This window comes from Stylophora pistillata, chromosome 9 (assembly GCF_964205215.1).
Source record: "Stylophora pistillata chromosome 9, jaStyPist1.2, whole genome shotgun sequence".
Lineage (NCBI taxonomy): Eukaryota > Metazoa > Cnidaria > Anthozoa > Scleractinia > Pocilloporidae > Stylophora > Stylophora pistillata.
In genome coordinates, this window is record NC_142527.1 from 11,869,488 (window position 1) to 11,880,977 (window position 11,490).

The 11,490-nt window shown below is 42.9% G+C and overlaps 1 protein-coding gene across 1 annotated transcript; it reads right to left on the minus strand.

Annotated features, from left to right (window-relative positions):
- LOC111328145 (uncharacterized) lies at positions 1-11,235 on the minus strand. Its single transcript, XM_088734420.1, has 4 exons — positions 10,210-11,235; positions 4,150-4,266; positions 3,674-3,876; positions 1-1,339 (listed from the first exon to the last, which is right to left on the minus strand). The coding sequence occupies exons 1-4, from the start codon at positions 11,233-11,235 to the stop codon at positions 478-480; spliced, it is 2,208 nt and encodes a 735-aa protein (XP_088590546.1). The 3' UTR covers positions 1-477.
- Between the last annotated feature and the right edge of the window lie 255 nt (positions 11,236-11,490).

Sequence of the window (11,490 nt, forward strand, 5' to 3'; positions counted from 1 at the left end):
TTGACATCAACATTTTTAATTTATTACTAGAAAATACTGCTATATAACTTTGCAGTGGTACGTCCAAAAATGTATTGAAATACTTGTAAAATATTCTTTGCAATGTAATGTCAATTCCATTGTTTTTCTTTTTTATTTAATCAACTGCAACATTGTCTTGTAAATGACTTCAATATTGATTCACAGATGTTTGCAAACCACTTTATATATATATATAATATTGTACATAACTTGTTGTCATCTAGATAGGGCTGACTTCTAAGTTAGAATTTTAGTGTTCTATAGATGCTAAAGTAAATCAGAACATTGACATTAATAAATACATTGATTGCTTCAAAGGTGTTTGCAAACCACCTCATACATTTTAAGTATACATAATTTGTTGACATCTAGATGACTGACTTCTGCTAACATAAACCAGAACATTGACCCTATAAATAAAATTGCCATTTGATGCATTTTATGCTGTCTTTGATTCTAGGGTTCTCTATCATCCTTTCCTCCACTTGCCCTTTTAATTTCCTTTCTCAGGGACTTAGCTTTCACTTGCTTCTGTTTGATCTTGTGCTTCTGAATTACGTCTCTTGCAAATGAAAATGAGCGTACACGTAAATATAAGGTGATAATACTGTGCAGCATATCTTTACTAATTCTGCTATCAATCTCCAGTGAGGATTCAGAAACAATTTCATTGAAGAAAGCAACTACATCTGTATCTTTGCAACATTTCTCAATTACAGCTTCAATGTTGATAGATCTTTGGTCAGGTTTACAATTGTTTCTAAAATGATGTTCTGCCCTCAAAAATATTTTCTGGGCTTTTTTCGTTGGATTCCACAGCCCTCCACGGCTTAAGGAAGAGATAAGTTTCTGTGATTCAGTGATAGTCTTTGATTCTTCTTTGCATGCATTTAATAAAGATGTAGCCTGTTGACTTGCTGTTGATTTCCAGTTCTTAGATGCTCTGTGTTTATTGTGCAGGTTTTGCAAGACATAGCCTCCTAGATATTGTAGACTAGCAATCTCTTTTTCCTTTAAAGCTTTTTCAACTTCGTTATCATTTACAGGAGAAGGAGATTCTTTGCAGTAGGCCGGGAGTCGATCAGCAAGTTTAGTTGATAACAATGTTGCAGAATTACTGGACAGACTCGGGAAGTATTTTGTAGCATGTAATGATATGGTCGCGTAATACTTGGAGTAAAACTTGTCAGCGTTTCCATTCTTCGTAAAGCCATCAAAAATAGTCCGTATCTCTTCAAACTCTTTCGATCCTTCGCAAATGCTAAACTGGAATGATGATATTTCATCTCGCATTGCTTTTGTAAACACTTTTCTTTTGCTTAGAGAGCGTTTTCACTCACGGGACCAAATTTCTTTATCGTCATGGTAACCGACTTCAACCGCCATCTTGGTGTTCCATGATAATCAGCTCTGAGTATTGTGAAAGGAAACATTTGGAGCGCATTTTACGGTTTTGAGAAGACAATCATGTAATATTTATATTTTCGTCATCACAGTCCTTTGCCTTGTCATTAGCTGTGGGAACAAAACAGGGAAGAAGTGGTCTAACGTCGAAAAAGTAATGTTTTTTCGTGTCCCACGTGTTCAGTAAATTCAAGGAGAGTACACCGAAGGACTTACTTCTGAGCGAAGAAGAGTGTGATCTGTGCGATAAGTAGAGATGACTTAACTGATGATATTTAAGAACGCGGTAGGGTCTGCAGCCGGCACTTCGTTTCAGAAGAAGCTGCGAAAGATTGGGATCGATTCAACGTAGACTGGGTCCCTACCCTCCATCTTGAGCATTCAAGTATGCAGGTCCATTGCATCGGGCAACTATTTTATTTTCACTATAAAAATTCTTTCTCTCCAAAAATTTTTTAACTGTAAATGTAACTTAAGCAGTCTAAAATTTAGGAAACAGTTTCAATACATCAGATTTTAAAGACTGATATAAATGGTTTCTCATTTTAGGGACATCAAATTGCATTGTTTCAGGGTGTATACCATAAGCAAGGCATGTAGCAAAGGTGGCAGCAAATACTCCACAGTCACTGCTATTTGTCTGTTGTTGCATAGGGACAACTTGAATGCTAGTAAAAAATTTGAACGTCCAACAAGATTGAGTACCTGCTCTTGTACTTTATTTAGAATAATGTTATGATACAAACTGTCATACAGGTTGACAGTGCCATCTTCACACCCAACTGAGCTTACACATACCCAGTGGGCATTGCCAGTACGCAGAATCTGAATAAATTCCCCAATAACCTGATTGAAGTTTCTAACAGGGCCTAAAGTTGGTCTCTGAAAGCCCTCCACATCTGGATTAATGTTCCTTAGACAAACATGTACTTCATGGATAATATCACAGTCAAGCCAACCATTGGGTGATGAAATCAATTGGTAATGCCCATCATTCAGCTTTGCAAGTGATGCTGACTTTTCTGAAGAGTATTTTGAAACACCAGTTATCACATCAGATGCATTAAAAGTGTCACTAACAACCTTTGTTCAGTTTTTCCTCCTGATTTACACACCATACATTCCCAAGTTGTCATTGCATTGTTCAGCACCTGCTTGAAGTATAAGCAGGGCAAATGAAAAAACTTTCTACCTTGACAAAATGGGTTGTGGCATTTCAGCAGCTCATCTGGACAGTGGCTTCTGTTTGCATGTGCAGATAAAATCTAATTTGAGAGCTTCATCCAAAATATCTCTCGTCTGTTTGCATTTTGATTTTTCATTTTTGGCTACTGGTGTTTTTAGACACAGGGGACAAAACCACTTGTTAGGTACTTTTGTAATTTTCAAACAAGATAAATGAAAAGTAGAGATGGGACATGCTTGGTTTGTGCATGTTACCACAGGCCCTCTAGCTGTCAGTCTGCAAAAACAAGCAAAAACAATCGGGATAAGGGGATGAACGAGACAAACTTCACCCAAAATTTCTGGTAGCGCACAGTATCTCCAGAAGTGATTAAGTTTGGAAACAACAGAGTGCCAGTGTCTGACATCAGGCAAAATTCTTTCACAGAAGAGATCAATTTGCTCACGAAAACCACAAACAACAAAGTCTCAATAAAGCTTTTCAGCAGTGAATATTTATTGTTGGATTTGGTAAAAGTAGGCATGAGTTGTATTTGTTAATATACAGCTCCAAGTCTATATCCTTAAAGCAATAGGGGCTTTTGACCTCCCCACATCCATTCCCACAGCAATCACACCTACACAGAACGTCTGGTGTGGCATGTAACCATGGATATTGTTTACTGATAAACGTGCCACATTTCGTTACCTGAAAGGTGATGTGCTTTTCCTTCATGATCTTTTCATAAGTTTCAATAGCAACACTTTCATGTTTACAACCATATTCTGTAGACTTCTATACGCCTTAAAATAGTCTTTACTGTAGTAACTCGTGTCAAGCATCAAAAACAACAATAAATCCATCGATTCGACCAGAGGCAGGCACTCTGGATCGTATTTTTTGTCTGATAACAAGAGAGGATCGATCCCAACACAAGAAATCTTCTCTAAATAACGTTTTTTCACGTGGGGATCGAGCGTGTTCGCATAATCTGAGAGAGGATATCCCGCCATGTTGAAAAATGTGGAACACAAACATGGCGACTCAACTTTCCCGCGAATTTTCGGCGTCATGTGCAAACGCTCTATTGTCGTTTTCACGTTGTTCACCAGATCGTTCAAAACATCGCTTGTAAATGCTATTCTTTGCCTTGATTCTTCCTCTTGTACATCTTGTTCGGGATCTTGGTTGTTATCTTTGTGTTTAATAGTCGTGTGTCTGCTTAGACCTCGTTTACTTTTACAAACTTTTTGACCTATACTACAAGCTATATCTTGCCTTTGGACCTTGAATGTAAGAAACATTTAGTTCATCAAACTTGATAAAATCGCCAACAGTTTTAAATCAGTTTATACCAATATTGCTACTATAACTCTTCTTAAAGCTTTAGCGATTCTAAAAGAGTCCGAAATAAATCTAATTTTTGTTCTGGAGCTCTGGAAACAGATACACAATACCGAACACTGATCGATCTCAAGCCAACTACACTGAGCCTTTTCTAGCAACAAACCGCGAATGAAATGACTAAATAGGACTAGCTTTTAGCTTTTAACACGCACCTCCTGTACAGCCTCGAGAAACTGTTCTTCCAAATTCTCATCTTCTTCTAAAACTGCCATAATAGCATCGAAATATTCTTCGAATATAAAGTCTTCGATGCTAGATGCTATGTTTGTTTACTGTGACAACGATAGCGATGCACGGTACTCGTGACGTATCATGACGTGACGGTGCAATTCAACCTAAAATCGTAAACAATAAACCGGTCCTTTGAAGTTTGCCGGCCTTCCTAACCAGTCCCCTCGATTAACTCTGGTTACACCTCACTTCATTTGATGTATATCAAATGTACAGCAAAGTGACATGGCTTTATACCTAACACCAATTCTTCAAGAAATGGCACAGCTACATGTTAACTTAATATGCTGAAATTTTAACTATTCAACAAAAATCTTCATGCAGATTTACCAATCTAAAATAAACAGTATATAGTGGCTTCATGACAAACATAAATTCCTCAAGGAATAGGTATAGTAGCCTTTCATTTGAATCGTACAGAAGATTACTCTTTGTCTTTGTCAAAAATCTTAGTACAGATTTGCCTGTACCGAAATGTTCGTCGTAGAGGCTTTACACCTAGGACATATTCTTCAAAAAATTGATACAGCAACTTTTCTTTTGAATCATATTGAAGATTAATACAATAATAAGTTGACAGTGACAACAACAGTCCCTTTACAAGGATGAATATCCTTGCTGTTCTATGACTATAATTACTTCTGTCAACAAGTGGTTTACATTTAGTTTGAGCCTTCTTTACTCTGGTTCAGTAATTTTTCATATAATAATCACATGATTGTAAGTAAAAATTACAAATGGTAGCAGTTTGCATTCCATGCTTATTCTTCTAGAAGTTAACTGTAGACAGTACTTTTTTTTTGTCAGATCAAATTCTATTTAAAGTTGTTGTTATATGCAGTAATTTGGATATATCAACAAAGTTGAAATGGTAAATTGGCCACCGTAATGATTACAAAAGCTGACGTTTCGAGCGTTAGCCCTTCGTCGGAGCGAATAGAGGAATTGTGGGTTGTGTGTGCTTTTAAAGGCAGAAAATGGAGCTACGTTATTGGTGGGTGCATGGCAACGAGAAAAACATGAATAAATTAGTGGAATGAAAAGCGTTCATTGATCCCTGTGGGATTGAGACTGCCGGTTTGAAAGATGAGCTTTTGTTCAAGAGTTTTACGGCTTTCCGTGCCACCTAAGTGCAAGGAAAGACCGCAGATTGCCATATGTTGCTTAGAATGATTAGGTAAATTAAAATGTCTAGCGACTGGTTTAGATGTGTCCTTGTCATTCCTTTCCACGTCTCGAAGGTGTTCTCGGAATCGGTCACCTAGTCTTCTGCCCGTTTCGCCGATGTATATCTTTTTGCAATAAGTGCAAGTTATGCAATAGATTACATTAGCAGAGGTGCACGTGAAGTGATCGGTGATCTTAATGGATCGTTTAGGTCCCGATATTTTATCAGTGTTGTGAATGAAAGGACACGTTTTGCATCGCGCACGAGCGCATTTAAAAGTGCCTGGTTGCTCATTAGTATGAAAAGAACTTCTGACCAAAAAATTGCCTAAGTTTTTGTCGCGTTTGAATGAAATGAGCGGAGGCTGCGAAAAAATAGTGCTTGTCTCTGGATCGTTTTGAAGTAATTTGAAGTTTTTAAGAATGATGGATTTAACTGAGTGGTTGTGAGTGCACACACAACCCACAATTCCTCTATTCGCTCCGACGAAGGGCTAACGCTCGAAACGTCAGCTTTTGTAATCATTACGGTGGCCAATTTACCATTTCAACTTTGTTGATATATCCAAATTATTTCGTTACTCCCACCGACGCAGCCCCAAATAGTTTCTTTCGAAACTATCAGCCTTTATTCATCTGTTATATGCAGTGATTGTTAATTTGATTGGAGTTGATTAAATGACTTAGCTACGGTGATTGGAATCACAAAAAATCAGGGGAAGTTATGAATAACGAAACTTGAAAAGCGAAAAACCGCTGTGCTGTAAGCCTAGCGGGAGAGATTACAAATCACAGGTATACAAGATTTATCAAAGTGTGCCACGGGGCTTGGGGCCCTGTGGAGTACTTCAATTAAGAAAACTCCATCAGGGCGAGGGGATTAAATTTTGAGTGTAAGGGTGTGGTTTTCGTATGCACACAGAACGCTCCGGTAAGTCCTCAAAGTAGTGAGAATCGCGCGCGGAGCAAAATTGAAAGCGGCGTTGATGCGAGAGCGAATCCGGGCTTTGATTTTAGCGATGATTGTTTGAGCTGGGGGCCGTCTAGATTCAAAAGTGTCCAGGTTCCGGGCGGCCCACATCGCATTAAGCGTAATTTTAATCAGAAAAGAACAGACCAGATTTGAGGGTTCAAAGTGGGAGGTGCGGGGTAGTCCCTGGCGAAATAAGATAATTTTTCCGATAAAGGAGGGAGTTTATCATAGAGTTGAGTGAGCAATTTCGACACCCAGCTCCACACAGGGGACACCAGGCGGCATGAGCAAAACGCGCGGGTGGTGGTTTCGCGATCTCCACAGCCCGCGCAATGATCACTCATGCCGAGGCCTCGACAGGACTTGAGGTAAGCCCTGGTTTTAACCACGCCGTTAGCGATCCGCCATGCAATTTCGCTCTCCCAATTGGTACTCAGACCAGCACTAAAGATCTCTTTCCAGACATGTGCCCAGTTAAATTGAGTGGCCGAGCGGTTTTCCCACTGCCCGACGCAAGGGAGCCGCTGGGTGGGAGAGGGGTTAGCCTTGAATAAAAGGTCTTCACACTGAAGTCCGGGAGAGAGTCAAAACCCACCCAGCCGGTCGACCAGATAAATGGGGGGTTGTGCATCCCCCAAATACTTGGGAACACCGTTGGACCGGAGAAACGCCAAACTTTTAATTCCGTGACTCAGCGAAAAGCCGATTCAATATCGCGCAAAATAGACCCATTTGGACTCGTAAGTCTCGTCGCCCACCAGGGGAAGCCACCGGAGTCTAAGGGAGCGGGACTTTTCCAGGGGATCTATGACGGATAAACCTCCCTGTTGCCATGGTAAACGACAGAGGTTCAGTTTAATGAGTTCTGTTTTTCCGTTCTATAAGAACTCCCAAATCGCTTTTATAACTCGGGTGTAAACCCATTCCGGCATTTTAACCACCGTGGCTGTGTACCACAGGCTCGAAGCTCCTAGCGTATTAATAGTCATGGCCTTGCCTTTTAGAGAGAGGGTCCGAGTGCGCCTGTGATTAAGGCGGTTTTCGAACTTTTTAAACCGGTCCACGCAGTTAGCACGGTCAAGGTTAGTATTACCAAAGAAGATGCCGAGGATTTTAAGTTTATCGGCAACCCAAGTGATGTTAACGGGGTCTGTAGTTCTTCCGGCCTGGGAGCCAATCCATAAACCCTCGGTCTTCTTGGGGTTAAGGGGGGACCCACAGCCACGCTCGAAGGTCTGGATTAGGCTGAAAGCGCGGATTATAGAAAAATCATTAGCGAGGATTAATGTCGTGTCATCAGCGTAGAGAGACACCTTACAGATTTTATTAGGGGAGCCCGGGATGGGGATGCCCTCAATTAGAGGATCGCGACGGATCGCTTGCCCAAGCGTTTTCACTATCAGGCAGTACAACAGAGGGGAGAGGGTGTAGATAACCTCTACCCGACGGCGAAAGTCGGGCCCGAAATTAAAGCGATGCAGCACACGTTGTAAAAACTGGTGATTTACGCGATGGAAAGCCTTCTATTAGTCGAGGCTAACAACAGCTGCCGACAACTGTTTATGCCCCGCGAAGTCGATCGTATCGCGTAAAAGAAATAAATTTTCAAAAATACTACGGCCGGGGACGACACAAGTTTGATCTTCGTTAAGAATGTTAGGGAGAACCTTTCTTATTTGATTGGACAAAGCCTTTGTCGTAATCTTATAATCGAGGTTCATCTGCGAAGTTGGGCGCCAATTTTTTAAAGACAGTGGATCGTCTTTCTTGTAGAGCAAACGTAGGATACCCTGGCGTTGCGATGCCGAGAGAAAACCCTCACTGAAGGAAAAATTGAGCGTCTGCACAAGGTCCGGCCCAATAGATCACCAAAGCCTGGAGTAGAACTCAGCTGGAAAACCGTCTGCTCCCGGCGATTTACCCGATGCCATTTGTGAAAGTGCTGCGTGACACTCGTCGTGTGTCAGCTCGCCTTCGCACAAATGTTTATCTTCGGATGTCAAAGTGGAATCCAGCTGCTCTATGAGCCAGTCCTGGCTCGCAGAGTCTACCGGTTCCTCAGTATAAAGTGCCTTATAGAAGGCCCGACATTCGTGGAGAATGGCACGGGAAGATTTTTCCGTTGTATGGTCAGTCACACTCAATTCGTGAATTGCATTACGTGACCGGCGGGATTGTTCGAGCTAGTAAAAATGCCGCGTGGGTTTTTCCCCCAGGTCGGTCCAATCTTCTTTACTACGAAGAATGCACCCCGAAATTCGTTCGTCGTCCATTGCTCTCAAACGATCTTTAATCTCGAGCAATTGATGACGATGATCGGCGTTGTTCGCATCAGCCCGGGATTGTAAATCCCTAAATGCTCTCTCGATAGCGGCTCGCTCGCGTCGGCGTGTGGTCACGGCTTTGACACTGTGGGAAATTGCAATTTCCTTAAGATGAAATTTACCCGCATCCCACCAAACTCTGGGGTCGGTGAAAAGGGGCTTTTGAGTTTGCCATTGAGACCAGAAAGAGTCCACGTCTGTACAGAACTCGTCCGATTTTAACAGTTGCGTGTAAATTTCCATGTGCTTCGGCCTCGGGGGTTTGAATTCCCCAATTAAGGAAAAACTTCGCTTTTGCGGTCACGCACTTCCGATCTCCACGCGCTTGGAGTGTAAAAGCGATCCAAGCGACAACCGACCGAACGTGGGCCATTAAACCAGGTGAATAAACGCCGTGTCGGGTACTTAACACGAAAAACATCCTCGAGGCCAATTTGTTCCGTCAGTGCATGCAAATCGGGAATTCCCTTGTCCCCGAGGCTGTCATCGCCACCCCGTTTATCCACCTGAGTGTTAGGAACACAATTAAAATCGCCTGCGAGGATAATATCGGTGTTGTGGTTGACGTAACGCCACAAATTTGCAAAAACTGTACTGCGGTCGGAGTAATTGTTAGAGGCGTAAATATTTACAATTTTAATTGTAATATTTAATATTTACAATTACAATTATTGTGCTCCTGGGGTGGACAAGCAGGCCCACTCCGGCGGAACGTGTAGTGCCCGGAGACCAGCGCGCGTGACCGCCCCATTGTTTTGCCCAAAGATCGCCTGTTGCGAGATCTGGTAAATACGTCTCCTGTAGGAGACAGATGTCGAAATGGGTGTTTTGTAAGAAATTGAAAACTTTTTCCCGCTTGAGGGAATCGGCGATGCCATTGACGTTAAGCGTACAAATGGACACCGCCATTAAGAAAAGAAAAGGGGGAAAATTTAAATTTAACATTGTTATGCGTCCAGAAAAAGTTTATGGGCCTGTTGGGCCTCCCCGTGGAATTCTAACAGTTTGGCGAAGGCATCCTGTTTGATGGTATCGTTGAGGTTGTGCCAGGTTGCCTTTGTGCTTGGGGCGGGTTTATATTGCCGTCCCTTCACCTTGGTGTAATTTCCCAGCTTGTGGAAAAGAAAATAGCCCTTGCATTTGTAAAAGAAAGGGCCAGGAGCCGCGGCTATGAACGCTTTTCTGTTAGGCCCATGTTGGTCGAGAACGTCCAAGAAAGCCCTCAGGGGGCCCAGACAGGCGACGAGTCTGGTTGTTTATTCGAAATATGAAGGAATGTATGGGAAAACATTGAAGAGTCTTATTATCGTAAACTTATATCCTGAAAAGTCCGAGTTAAAGCTCAAAATAAATGTAAACCTACCTCACTTTAGAGCCACGGAAACGACAATACACAGCAAGTGAGGTAGGTTCACATTTATTTTGAGCTTTAACTCAGACATTTCATGATATAAGTTTACGATAATAAGACTCTTCAATATTCTCCCACACATTCCTTTATATTTCGAATAAACAACCAGGCTCGTCGCTTGTCTGGGCGCCCTGTGGAAAGCCTTGACACCAGATGTGATGGTCGCGGTTGGCCGCGGAGTTTCCTGGGTGGAATTAGCAAGGGAAAATTCGAGGGAGTTATTTTCTGAAGGGGGCGGATTGTCAGGAGTGGTTGCCTGTGTAGACCCACTCTCTTGCGGGGAATTTTCTGGACTCGGGGCCGTGTGGAGCAAAGTGTTTCGAAGGCACTGAAAGCTCTTCGTCACTACTGACGGGGGGGGGACTTCACGCTTGCGGCGACGGGGTCGTATGGGTGGCGGATTTTCAACCATGCCGGAGGGGTCCTGTGAGGAACCAGCGGCTTCTGCGTAAGAGGACGGCGTAAAAGGCTCTTCACTATCACCCCAGTTGCCAGTGAAAGCGTTTTCGACGGTCATTTCGGCCTCAGGGTCCAAGGCAGGGCCGAGAGGATCTGCTGGTTCGGGTGGGGACGGGTCGGGACGGTGTCGGGACGGTGTCGGGACGGGTCGGGACGGTGTCGGGACGGGTATTGTGGCTCGTTTATTTTTGAGACAGTTTTGCACTACGTGCTCCGTTGATTGACATCGGTAACATGTGGTGGCTTGGCCAGAATATTTGAAACCGATTTCGACGCCAGCAACCACGAAGCGTTTGGGGATATCTCTGTGAATTTTCACAAACTCGGCCACACGTACACCGTTTTGTATATGGCGAAAACCCTCCTCAGGGTAGTAGAGGCGACGCAATTCCAAAGATTTGAGTTCCCCGTAGTTGCTGAGCAGGGAGACAAGTTCTTCGTCGGGGAATTCCACGGACACGAACACGGACACGTGGATAGAACGGGTTCCAAATAAGCGTAAAGGTTTACGCTCGTTGCCGTAATCGTAGCCGGCTTGAGCGAGTCCAGCCGCATCGGCGGCAGTATCCAAGGTTATGTCGAAGCATTTCCCTCCAAATTGCGGTACAATACCAGTAATTTTACTCGCAAAGTCTGTCAGAGACTTAGCGATTTGTAGTGAATCGATTTTCATATTATTGTCGACCACTAAACGTACGGTCCGCCGGTGGGAAAAAATGGGACGCGGGCGACTGAGTGCCATACTAGGGCTTCCGTTGGCAAAACCACAAATAAAACACGCAAACCGCCGTACTCACCACTTCTATGCTGTAATGTCGGAGAAAAAAAAAGGCTCTTTTTCATTGTAGAAAAGGGAACTATGGAGAGAAACTATTCTGATTTTCGGCTAAGACTAACGCTTGACGTTAGCCAAAAGGCGAGAAGAATT

Excerpts from the sequence above, each read along its gene's own strand:
- LOC111328145 (XM_088734420.1), bottom strand. The coding sequence starts at position 11,235 with ATGAAAATCGATTCACTACAAATCGCTAAGTCTCTGACAGACTTTGCG. Across the intron at positions 4,267-10,209 it reads CCAGACAAGCGACGAGCCTG|ACAAACATAGCATCTAGCAT; the intron begins GTTGTTTATTCG and ends TTGTCACAGTAA. Across the intron at positions 3,877-4,149 it reads TTCTCGAGGCTGTACAGGAG|GTCCAAAGGCAAGATATAGC; the intron begins GTGCGTGTTAAA and ends CTTACATTCAAG.